Source organism: Brachionichthys hirsutus, chromosome 11 (genome assembly GCF_040956055.1).
Source record: "Brachionichthys hirsutus isolate HB-005 chromosome 11, CSIRO-AGI_Bhir_v1, whole genome shotgun sequence".
In the NCBI taxonomy this organism is placed as follows: Eukaryota; Metazoa; Chordata; class Actinopteri; order Lophiiformes; family Brachionichthyidae; genus Brachionichthys; species Brachionichthys hirsutus.
This window is the reverse complement of record NC_090907.1, coordinates 629,080-641,679: the sequence shown is the minus strand read 5'-3', so window position 1 is coordinate 641,679 and position 12,600 is coordinate 629,080. Positions and strand designations below refer to the sequence as shown.

The 12,600-nt window shown below is 51.8% G+C and overlaps 1 protein-coding gene across 1 annotated transcript; it reads right to left on the bottom strand.

Moving 5' to 3' along the window:
* Positions 1-4,405: 4,405 nt before the first annotated feature.
* Positions 4,406-11,593, bottom strand: blmh (bleomycin hydrolase). The gene is made up of 12 exons (XM_068745111.1): positions 11,405-11,593; positions 10,214-10,411; positions 10,014-10,123; positions 9,095-9,236; positions 8,921-9,009; positions 8,755-8,847; positions 7,352-7,507; positions 7,128-7,286; positions 6,969-7,036; positions 5,289-5,406; positions 5,017-5,083; positions 4,406-4,604 (listed from the first exon to the last, which is right to left on the bottom strand). Exons 1-12 carry the CDS (start codon positions 11,412-11,414, stop codon positions 4,450-4,452), a joined length of 1,365 nt encoding a protein of 454 aa, XP_068601212.1. The 5' UTR covers positions 11,415-11,593; the 3' UTR covers positions 4,406-4,449.
* Positions 11,594-12,600: the final 1,007 nt, after the last annotated feature.

Genomic DNA, 12,600 nt, shown 5'->3' with positions numbered 1-12,600 from the left:
TCCGTTCCAGGTTTCACCTGCAGCCGGAGGTTGGTTTGTTTGTTTGTTTATCGGCAGACGGACTCCGACGGTTAGAAATCACTTTTCTCTATACTTTGGGACGGATCAATACATTTTCCCTTCAGCATTGCAAGGTTTGACATTTTCAGAAATATCTTTGAAAAGAATTCCATTGTGAATTTACAAAAATACAAAGTTTATCCTCCTGATGAGGAGGAGGAGGAGGTTCATTCACATCATCAACACTAAATATATTCAAATAAATATTCTGTTTAAAAGGAAACGTACATGTGGAAAGCAAAAATAAAATAAAATATATTTAAATGTTTACTTCTGAAGATCGGCTCTATAAACACAAACAAACCGACTCCTGTGGAGGCTGGATCCGTTGCTGTTCTACGGGGACGGCTGGAGAACCGGTCCCTGGGTTCTCCTGGCGGTCCAGCGGGTTGGGACCACGTCAGACCTCCTGCTCAAACAAACCAAAGGTCTTCATCACAACAATCATTGACTGGCCCTCCGGAGCCGGAACGGAACGCACCCCGACATCAGAAGAGCAGTGAGTCCAAGCTGCTGAGGAAGAGGAGCTCACCTTCACCTAAAGTTAAACAAGTTGCTTCTTCAAACCGAAGCATCCGGACCTGAAGGAAGCAGAAGAGGGAAGCGTTACCTGAGGACGGACGGACGCACGGACGGATGGATGGACGGCGGCAACAAGAAAAGTTAGCAGAGGAAGATTCAGCTGCTCCTCAGGACGCTGCTCTGTCCATCTAACTCCCTCATTCCTCCCCCTCTCTCTCTCTCTCTCTCTCTCGCTCTCTCTCTCTCACACACACACACACACACACACACACGTGTTGCGTTCACAGAAGCTCAGAGACGATGCGTTCTCCAGTCTTCCTCGTTCACACCACCTGGATCCTTCTTGGTTTTAAGCTTCTTTCACGTATCATTGAGGCTGAAGCCCCGGAACAGGGGGGGGGGGGGGGGGGGGCACTGGCCCCACATTAATTAAGGTTTAATTTGACTTCAGTCACCATGAAGCCATTTTGATGAGCGTTGGTGGGGGGTTACCTTTGGTAAAGGGTTAGTGCTGGTTGAGTGGTTAGCCCTGGTTAAGGGTTAGTGTTGGTTAAGGGATACCTTTGGTTAAGGGTTAGCGATGGTTAAGGGTTAGCCCTGGTTAAGGGTTAGCCCTGGTTAAGGGTTAGTGTTTGTTAAGGCACCCGCGGCTCCGGAGCAGCATGTGGCTCTTTCATCCCTCTGCTGCGGCTCCCTGTGGCTTTAGAAGATAAATAATGAGTATTTAATTCAATGTATTTTATTTTAGTTCATTCGTTTTTAAAACATAACTCTAAATTTGAAGATTATGGTGATTATAAATAATACAATATAAAACGTATTCAATTATTTTGTCGCTCATAATATACGTCACAACCACTGAACCGCCAAATTGCGCGCGTTTTCTTGAATTTTTCGACCCCCAGATAGGACAACTATGGAAAAGAAAAGTGTCTGAAGAAAACAGAACGTTGAATGATACGTGGGCAGATTCGTTCGCCTTCACTGCTGACAAGACGGGTTTGCCGGTATGCTTCATATGTAATGAGAAGTTAGCAAACAACAAAAAGTCAAATGTCGCAAGACATTTCCAGAATAAACACACAGACTTTGCTCAAAAATATCTGGATGGAGATGAGAGAAAAAGAGCCGTTTCGGAATATAGATAGATACAGCACATGTTGCCTGATTATAAGGCTTTTAATTTTTTGCGGCTCCAGGCATATTTGTTTTTTGGTTTTTTTTGGTCCAATATGGCTCTTTCAACATTTTGGGTTGCCGACCCCTGGGTTAAGGGTTAGCCTTGGTTAAGGGTTAGGGTTGGTTAAGGTTTAGCCCTGGTTAAGGGTTAGTGTTGGTTAAGGGTTAGGGTTGCTTAAGGGTTAGCCCTGGTTAAGGGTTAGTGTTGGTTAAGGGTTAGTGCTGGTTGAGTGGTTAGCTCTGATGGAGGGTTAGTGTTGGTTGTTAGCCCTGGTTAAGGGTTATTGTTGCTTAAGGGTTAACCCTGGTTAAGGGTCAGTGGTGGTTAAGGTTTAGCCCTGGTTAAGGAGCAATGACCCACTATAATGCAAAAAAGATAATCAATTTATCCAGTGATTTATTGAACGCACCATAGTTCTCCGTGTGAAGCGTCGGAGCTGGAAATATAGTTTCCCGCTCCATACGACGGTAGAATGTCGTTATACCCTAATTTATCTGTCTTTACAGATATTCCCTGTTCCCTCGAGTTCAGTGCTGTGCGTACACGCCAGAAGGTTAGTCTACACTGTTAGCCATTAGAAGACAAATGTTAACATTGTTCTAATGTGTGCTCGTTTAGCTGTGCATGTTAGCTAACAGTGTCGCGAGTTACAGCGTTTGAGGCGATTCGAGGTGGAGCCATGTTATACTTAATGATAAATACAGTCCTTTCTTCCAGCAGTTATTGAATTGTGTTGATAACTATGATCGACAGTTACTATACTATTTGTTATTGTGTTATTACAGACCACAGCAGAATAAATCAACCTGGACATCTGTACCCGTGTCACCTAATGGGGACACTCCTCGATCACACCTTGCCACTCTAAACCACCTGCATTCCCGGAAGACAACCCTCTCTTCCTCTTAGAGACCGTGCTTAGCAATTACTAGCTAACTGTGCTACATGCTAGCAGTGAAATCGTATTGATCAATCATTAGCTAACTGTGCTACATGCTAGCAGTGAGACTGTATTTCTGTCCCTCTCTATCTACTATAGAATGAGCTATGTGTGCTAACTATAAAGATGCTAAGCTAGTTTATTAGCTCAGACATCATGACGCTCAGATGGTTGGAGGCTCCGCTGCTACTTTTCCATATGAACTTCATGTTAGCTGCTACCTGAGCTTGTCGCTAACGTTATTTCAAGCCTGACTAGCCTGAGACGATGGCGAACCCGGGCTGGACAAGATCAAAGACGAAGATTCTTCTTCCTGCCCTGCCATTCAGACTCAGAGGAACTCAATTTCTCCCAAAGTCTCCTGATTACCTGGCAACGATGACGACATGCTCTCCTTCCTCTCTACTTGCGGCCATAAGTATGCGGACGGTGGTTCTAACTGGAGGCGGCTTGGTTTTGCCGGTGTCTCCAGCAGGATGGTCCACGTTGTCCGCCGAGCGCCCGGCATCCAGCTAAACCCGATCACACACAGCACACATGCCTGGGCTTACGGCGGCGCGCTCCTGGAGGTCAACAGCCAGACACGCTAAGCCCTCGTTGCTAATCCAAGGATCCTTGATGCATATTTACAAGAGAAGGCAGAGACACACAGGAAGTGAGAAAAGTGTACTTTATGAAGTGTGAGGCAGAATCCTGAGGCTGAAGGCCCCGCCCGTAAGCCGCCGGGCCAGACGGCAGCGAGCCAGGAAGGCCTCAGGCTAGTCCTGCTAAAAGCTAAAGGCAGGCGGGGGGGCCCGTCAGTCCAATCAGCATCAGCGGAGGTACTGGGTTAATCCTGCGACACACACACACACACACAGAGCTGAAATAAGAGCAGCTGTGATGGAGCGTCACCAGCATCACCTGACAGTCACCGGGTTGACCTCTGACCGCTGACACAACCCTCAATGGTCATCCGGATTACTTCATGCACAACTGGAAAAGCACTCAGAGAGCACAGACCTCCTCCAAGCAGCTCGTTCCCCTCCTAGCTGGATCCACATGGTGATCTGGATCAGCACCAGAAGGTTCTAGATTGTTCTTAGATCTGGATCAGCACCAGAAGGTTCTAGATTGTTCTTAGATCTGGATCAGCACCAGAAGGTTCTAGATTGTTCTTAGATCTGGATCAGCACCAGAAGGTTCTAGATTGTTCTTAGATCTGGATCAGCACCAGAAGGTTCTAGATTGTTCTTGGCGTCTTTATTGTATGTCATCAATCAGGGCGTGGCCAGCCTCCTCAGAGCCTCCACCTGACCGCTGGGTGGGTCAGAGGTCACCACCCCATGGACAGGGAAGAGAGCTCCGCTTCCTCCTGATACTTCCTGCTTTTAACATTCCTAGACAGCCAATCAGAGGGGACGGAGGCAGCAGATGGGCGGGCACAGACACGCCTACGATGAGACAGGAAGTTCTGGGAAGATTGTGTTCCGAGCAAATCACTGCCGGTCCCAGAGATTAGATGGGCCGGTGTCCCAGAGGACCCCCACAGAGGAGGGGCCATGGGTTACCATGGAAACACTCAGACCATCTTACTTGGCTGCTTCATTGGGTTTATTTTTTAATGCCTCTGTAAAGTCTTCTTGAAAGGCGCCCAGCCAGCCAATCAGGCTGCTCCGTCACCTCCAGAGACAAAAAGAGGCGCAATAAAGACAGGAGTCATGTGAAAAAGAAAAGCCTTTAATTAATCTGGGGGGGGGTAAAGGGTCTAGGCCTTCGCCAGGGCTCCCATTGGATCCCAGGGGGGGAGCAGGACGGGCTCCTGCTGCAGCACCTCCAGGACCTCAGGTGGGAGGAGCTTCTTGTCGACCACCACCTCGTACACGTACTCAGAGAACCAATCGTCTGTCATGATGAGGTAGCCTGGGGACGGGCAAGACAACCAATCAGGGCTCGAGGGGGAGTGGCTTCAGTAACTCAAGAACTCAAGACCTCATCCTCATCCTCATCCTCTCAGCACCTCTTGGGGGTCGAGGTTCAACCGGCTGCTTACGACCTGTTTTGTTATTCGTGTTTACAGCGACTAACTCGCCATGTTGCGTGTGTTCGCGTCCCGGTTCATTCACCCAAACTGACCAGAGAGCAGTCACAGCCCGGAACGCACAAGCGTTTAATCTACGATGGTGCAACAGCATCGTGCACACGCCTGGGCAACTCGGCACGAGCACGAACCGATACTCGACGACAGAGCGACGCAGGAGGAAGACTCAACGGCCATCATCAACGACGAGCAGGAGTTACACCTGGAGGAAGGGGCGGAGTCTGGGCGTTCTACCTTTGTTCCCGCGGTCGTCGCCCCAGGAGTTCTCCACCCTCCACTTCTCATAGCCGTCCTTCCCATCCTGAAACAGAACGAGAGCAACAGCTGGAGACGCTTACCGGGCAGGAAATGACATCACTCAGAGAAGCTGCAGCTGATTAAAGCAGCGTAAACAAATATCCTGCTGTACAAGAACTGCACGTCTGTTCATGGGATGGGATCACACCTGTGCGTGTGTGTGTGTGTGTGTGTGTGTGTGTGTGCGGGTGCGTGTGCGTGCAACACACCTGGTCCGTGACAGCAGTGAGGATCATGGCGTGGGTCATCGTCGAGTCGCCGTAGATGATTCGCTCTGCTTTCGACATGTTCTTCACCGAGACTCCGAACACGAGTTCGTGATTGAACCTTTGAACGCGTCACAAAATGCGTAACCCTGAGCAACACGACATAACGCTTTATAACACGCTGCGTAAGACCAACACACGACATAACGCTTTATAACACGCTGCGTAAGACCAACACACGACATAACGCTTTATAACACGCTGCGTAGGACCAACACACGACATAACGCTTTATAACACGCTGCGTAAGACCAACACACGACATAACGCTTTATAACACGCTGCGTAGGACCAACACACGACATAACGCTTTATAACACGCTGCGTAGAACCAACACACGACATAACGCTTTATAACACGCTGCGTAAGACCAACACACGACATAACGCTTTATAACACGCTGCTTACGACCAACACACGACATAACGCTTTATAACACGCTGCGTAGGACCAACACACGACATAACGCTTTATAACACGCTACGTACGACCAACACACGACATAACGCTTTATAACACGCTGCGTAGGACCAACACACGACATAACGCTTTATAACACGCTACGTACGACCAACACACGACATAACGCTTTATAACACGCTGCTTACGACCAACACACGACATAACGCTTTATAACACGCTGCTTACGACCGACACACGACATAACGCTTTATAACACGCTGCTTACGACCGACACACGACATAACGCTTTATAACACGCTGCTTACGACCAACACACGACATAACGCTTTATAACACGCTGCTTACGACCAACACACGACATAACGCTTTATAACACGCTGCTTACGACCAACACACGACATAACGCTTTATAACACGCTGCTTACGACCAACACACGACATAACGCTTTATAACACGCTGCTTACGACCAACACACGACATAACGCTTTATAACACGCTGCGTAAGACCAACACACGACATAGCGCTTTATAACACGCTGCGTAGGACCAACACACGACATAACGCTTTATAACACGCTGCGTAGGACCAACACACGACATAACGCTTTATAACACGCTACGTACGACCAACACACGACATAGCGCTTTATAACACGCTGCGTAGGACCAACACACGACATAACGCTTTATAACACGCTACGTACGACCAACACACGACATAACACTTTATAACACGCTACGTACGACCAACACACGACATAACGCTTTATAACACGCTGCGTAAGATCAGAGGAATAGTAAAACGTTCTGAAATGGGGGGGGGGGTCGCCCTCATCTATCCCTGGACAGGAAGAGGGGAGACGACCATAAAAGGAGTGTCTGGGTTTCATCATGGACCGACAGACAGCTCGCTCGCCGGCCCGCTTGTTGCTGGTGATCATCTTTCACTATGTGGAATGACATTAGCTTAGCATTTTAATTAGCGTCATGCTAATTGGCAGATTAAACGGTGTACATTTATAGTGTGTATGAAACCAGTAGTACATGAAGCGTGTACTATTTGCAGTATTTCGTTTCTTCTTCTCTGGATCCAGCAGCCGACTTCCTGCAGGGCCGCTCTGCTGCCCCCTAGTGGCCTGATTTAACCCGTGTGTGTGTTTTATGACACACACAGCCCGGGCGCTCGGATCATACTCACACGTTCATGTCATTGATGCCCAGCTTCCCATGGAAGTGTTTGCCAACGTCACAGCCGAACCACACGGCCTGGGGGGGGGGGGGGGGGGGGAGAGCAGTCAGGGTCAGGGTCCAGGGTCCAGGGTCAGGGTCAGGGTCCGTGGCAGCAGCGGAGACCCACCTCCCCGTCCTTGATGGCGTCGGCCGCAGCCTTCTTCAGCAGCTGGATTGGCTGATTGTTGTACAGCGTCTTGTTCCCGCCCACCATGTTCCCGAGGAACTCGACACAGTACAGCTTCCCGTACGGGTTCTGAGGTCGGGGGTCGTTGACCAGGCAGACCTGAGGGCAGACGGCGATCAGAAACGGGGTCTCCACGGCAACGCGCCACGCGATCTGGCGCGTACTTTATCCTGGACGTTGTACAGCGGCTGGACGTGCTCCCTGTAGAACTCCTGGGGGGTGAGGGACGCCATGCGGTGGAACTTCTTGTCCTTGTCCCTGTACTCCCAGCAGAAGGTCTCTGGAGGACTGCCCAGACAGACGCTGGCCACCCGGAACACCTGCACAGCAAACAGGATGAGGACGGCTGCCCCCCCCCCCCACCTGGACGGATCAGGACTCGTCCCGACCAATCAGGTCGCACGCTTTCCTCACAATTCTGAGCCATTTGTTAGACTTTAAACAGGAAACCAGTGAATGGACATCACTAATCTACAATCATGCCCCCCCCCCCCCTCGGCTCCTGAGCCTCTCAGATCTCTATTTTCTTTTCCACCCCCCCCCCCCCATTTCCTGTCCCTCCACGAGTGTCTTCCTGTGGCGGTTTGGACCGCCAGCCCTCTGAAACTGATCTGATGAATGTTCTTCTCAGGACATGACTTCTCTTTTCGGGGGGGGACGGGGACGGGGACGGACCTTTAACTTCCTGTGGATGAGGGGGAGGGGGGGGGGGGGGCGGACCACGTCGCTGCTTGTCTTCCTGCAGACCCTGATAAACGAGTCCGGTCCGGCTCAATCCAGAACAGGAGTTATTTTTGGCTCAGAGACATCGCAGCTCTGGCAGCAGGACGCCGTCAGCTAGCCGTCAGCTAGCCGTCAGCTAGATGTCAGCACGCCGTCAGCTAGCCGTTAGCACGCCGTCGGCTAGACGTCAGCACGCCGTCAGCACGCCGTCGGCTAGACGTTAGCACGCCGTCAGCTAGCCGCGCCGTAGACACGGCCTCGCTCTCTGGTCCTTCTCTTCACATCTGTTTATTTGGCTTTGCCTCAGGCTAACAAACGAACACCTGCCTTCCTCGTGTCAGTAGAAACACACACACACACAGAGACACACACACACACACACACACACACACACACACACACACAGAGACACACACACACACAGACACGTGTCTGTTCTTCCTCCGGATCCGACCCCTTCGTTTGGGGGGGGGGGTTTCCAGATGCCCTGAGCTTCCAGACCCCGACCATTCACTCCTCTCCCTCCTTTAATCCTGGAGCAACCTTGCACGACGCCCCCCCCCCCCCCCCCCAAATGGGTAAACACAGGCGGTGTGAGCCGACGGAGGCTTCAGAGCAAACAGGAAACAGGGACCCACGCCAGACCATCGATATCGAAACACCTGCCCTCCGCCAACAAAGGGTGGGCGTGGCCAGAACCACCGCCGGTACCATGGCCCCGTAGCAGGAGACCGCAACCGGACCAGCAGGGGACGGGGACCGGTGAAGAGAACCAGGACGCCACCACAAAGCCGCTCCTCTCGTCCTATCAGACAGCGCCCTCTGCTGGCCGCGTCAGACTCACCTCCTCGATCATGGAGTCCAGCGCTTCGGCCAGCTGGGCCTTGGTGGCGTCGCTGGCCACCATGTTCCTCAGCCTCAGGCAGTATTCTCTCAGCTGTGGACACAAGACAAGCAGTCAGAGCGGCGCCGCCGCAGCGCCGCGTTCAACCGGGGGGCCCTGAACGCACCTTGTGGTTGAGGATGTTGTTCATCCGGCGGGACTCCTCCGAGCTGTGAGACTCCGGGAAGCATTTCTTGGGAACGACGCCGTACTTCTCTGGAGAGGGAGTTAAAACCGCGTCGATAATTCCCGCCTGCAGACACACGACTCACAAACAGGAAGCAGCAAGCCGAGAACGCACCGATCAGGTTGACCATCATGTCCCACTGGCCGCCGTCGTTGGTCGGGTTGGACAGCAGGAACTGGACCAGGCGTCCGTCCACCGGCTCGTTCCTCTGCGCCGTCTCAATGCAGACGTGGAGGAAGTAGTAGCTGCGCTCCACCTGCAGCAGGTGGGAGGAAACAGGAAGTGGCGCCGCCACAAAGAACGAAAGCCACCTCCTAAAAACGTAGCGTCTAGTTTCACCTTAAAATCCTCCAACAGTAAAATAAGTCAGACGGAGGAGACAGAAGGCTCCTCCCATTCCCATCCCAAGTCCAGAACGCCCGCCTCGGTGGCGAGCGGGCGAGCTGATTGGCTCATGTGATCAGTTCTTATTGGAGGGTGTAACGGCGCACCAAAACGTCATTTCGGTTCGGTAGAAAAAAGGCAGAACTATAGAATTTGTTTAAATAAGTAAAAGTGACCGATTTGGGTGATATTTCAAATAAATAAGTTTTAAAAACTATTGTAACAATTTAAAAATCTTAATACAATTATAAATAAACAAGTTTAAAACTGTAAACTTTGAACACACAGCAACAGCCTCAATATGACAAATGTTACTACTAGTACTACTAGTCGTACTACTACTACTAACTATTCAAGCTTAAAGTTTTTAACTAGAAAGATTGGCTTATCCACATTTTCTGCAGAAAGCACAGATCTGGTTGCCATGACAACATCACCAGCCGCCCACTAGCCACAGAGCTAACGCTTTGCTAGTCCTGCCACGTGCCTGCTAGCTAGCAGCGCCGTTCCTACGGCGGAACAAACAACCATCTGATGTGGAGGCGGGGCCCCGAGGTGACATCAGCAGACAAAGCAGGGCTTCACGGCGGACAGACCCGGGGCCCGCGCCGCACAGAGACACGCCCCTCTCCCACAGACCCCGCCTCACCTTGTCCCAGAAGAACAGGTAGGACTGACTGAACTCAAACTCCTCGATGTTAAACTTCCTCATGAAGGGAAGCCGCATGACGTTCAGACACGAGAAGATCCAACACCTTCCTGCAGGAAACCGAGACAGAAGAAGAAAGGGGTTGGACCGCGCTCGGCCCGGCTCGGACACCCGGACCGCCGGTCGGGGTCCCGTCCCACCTGAGTTCTTTTGGTTGGTGACGGGCTTGCCCTCTGTGGGGATGGCGTGCTGGAAGACGTGGACGGTGTCCTGGACCGTCTGCCGGTGCAGACAAGCGTCCAACGGGTTGATGCAGGCCGACACATTCTGGGCCAGCAGGTAGCGCGGCTCCGCCCGCAGGCGCTTCAGGAAGGCGGAGACCTTCTCCGGACTCAAACCTGGTGGGGACAGAGGGGGGGGGGGCAGGAAGGAAACACTCATTTGAACTCAGATTCTCTTAAAACACAGGAGGTCACATGACTTCCATTCAGACAGCTGACAGCAGCAGGTGGAGAACCCCGCCCCCCCCAGCCAGGTGACTCACCTGTTCATTTCCACCCCTCCCATTAAGATCTGACTGATGAGCTTTAAATGGAAACGAAACCGAAATGGCTTTTTGGAAATGCTCCTCTTAGACAGGATGTGTGACTGTACTTGTACTGTAATACACACTGTTGTTGACTGTACTTGTACTGTAACACACACTGTTGTTGATTGTACTTGTACTGTAATACACACTGTTGTTGATTGTACTTGTACTGTAATACACACTGTTGTTGATTGTACTTGTACTGTAATACACACTGTTGTTGATTGTACTTGTACTGTAATACACACTGTTGTTGATTGTACTTGTACTGTAATACACACTGTTGTTGATTGTACTTGTACTGTAATACACACTGTTGTTGATTGTACTTGTACTGTAATACACACTATTGCTGACTGTACTTGTACTGCAGTAACATTCTGTCTAATAAATATATTCATCGCTTTTCCTCATCAGACGGGATCCGATCCACGCCGCCCAGCTGACAGACCGGAACAATAATCCGGTTCTTCCTTTAAACCCCCCCGTTATGACTCCGGCGGCCGCAGTAACCGAGAGAGAACCTCCAGCGACTAGTCAACCTGGTTACCTCGAGCACAGCAGGACTAGTTTGGACGCAGGTTAGGCAGGTAAACCGCTCCACCGCCTGCTAGCTTAGCAAGCTAACCGCTAGTTAGTGTGTCGGGTCACCACCAACTTGCTAACTCCATTGGAATGAACTGTCATGTGCTACAATGCTAACTTAGCCGGTTAGCTCGCGGAGCTGTCAGCCAGTCAGCGTGAACTACAGGCTGCCGCCGCCGACACCCGGGCTGAAGTGGGGGGGCGGCCGACCACCTACCGGCGCTCATGTTTCCGTGGAACCGGAGAAACCGCGTCTGTCTTCCAGGAAATTCACCGGCTCTTTGTTCCGTTCATTCGCCGACAGCAGCCGCTGCGAGCATCTCGTGCGCTCGTTTGTATAGGCCGGCAACTCGTGGGTGGGCGGAGTTAGCGATCTCTGTGGATTTGACGGGGACTCCCGGCCATCTTCTCCACACGAAGCAGCCGGAGACGGAGAGAAGGAGCTGCTCCTCCAGGAGTCACGTGACTTGGTTCCGGTGGGACCTACTGCAGGAGGAGCATCTGACCACCAGGGGGGGCTGCGGGACCAGGTTCACGTTGCAGAATGATCAGGAAAAGACGGGAAACTCATCAATGGTATTTTCTCGCGTTTCTCCTTCATGACGTCATCGTTCACTTCCTGTGTTCTGATGATGTCGGAGAACAAAAACGACATCTGGACGCTTCTTCTGCAGAAACGTCTCCATCCTTGCTTCCTGTGTGTGGCCCGGAGTAGAGCCGCTGCTCCTCCGCGTTGAGAGGAGCCAGATGAGGAGGCTCGGGCACCTATTCAGGATGCCTCCTGGACGCCTCCCTGGTGAGGTGTTCAGGGCACGTCCCGCCGGGGGGAGACCACGGGGAAGACCCAGGACACGCTGGAGAGACGATGTCTCTCGGCTGGCCTGGGAACGCCTCGGGATCCCCCCGGAAGAGCTAGAGGAAGTGGCCGGGGAGAGGGAAGTCTGGGCTTCCCTGCTTGGGCTGCTGCCCCCACGACCCCCCCGGATAAGCGGAAGACGATGGATGGATGGATCTCCTGATATCCTGAATCTGTCAAATGTAAGCGAAGCCTACCACCTTCAGCAGGTTTTTAGTACGGCTGAGGCTCTCACGCTGCCCCCCCCCCCGTCGTCCGTATGGTTGTGCCATCAACCTTCCGGGTGCTCCTCTCCCATCCGGTCGTCTTTTCCAGATTTCCAGGTCCGAACACGCAGCTATGGAGAAATGTATCCAGGAATCCCTGGCTGCAGGAATTATCCGGCCCTCCTCGTCACCTGTGGGGGCGGGGGCTTTCTTTCATCCTTCTTGCCTGCCATTCTCTCTCTCTCTCTACCCAGCCGGTCAGACAGATGGCCGTCCACCATGAGCCTAGGTTCTGTCCAAGGTTTCTGCCCGTCAAAGGGAAGTTCTTCCTTGCCTCCGTTGCTCTTGTGG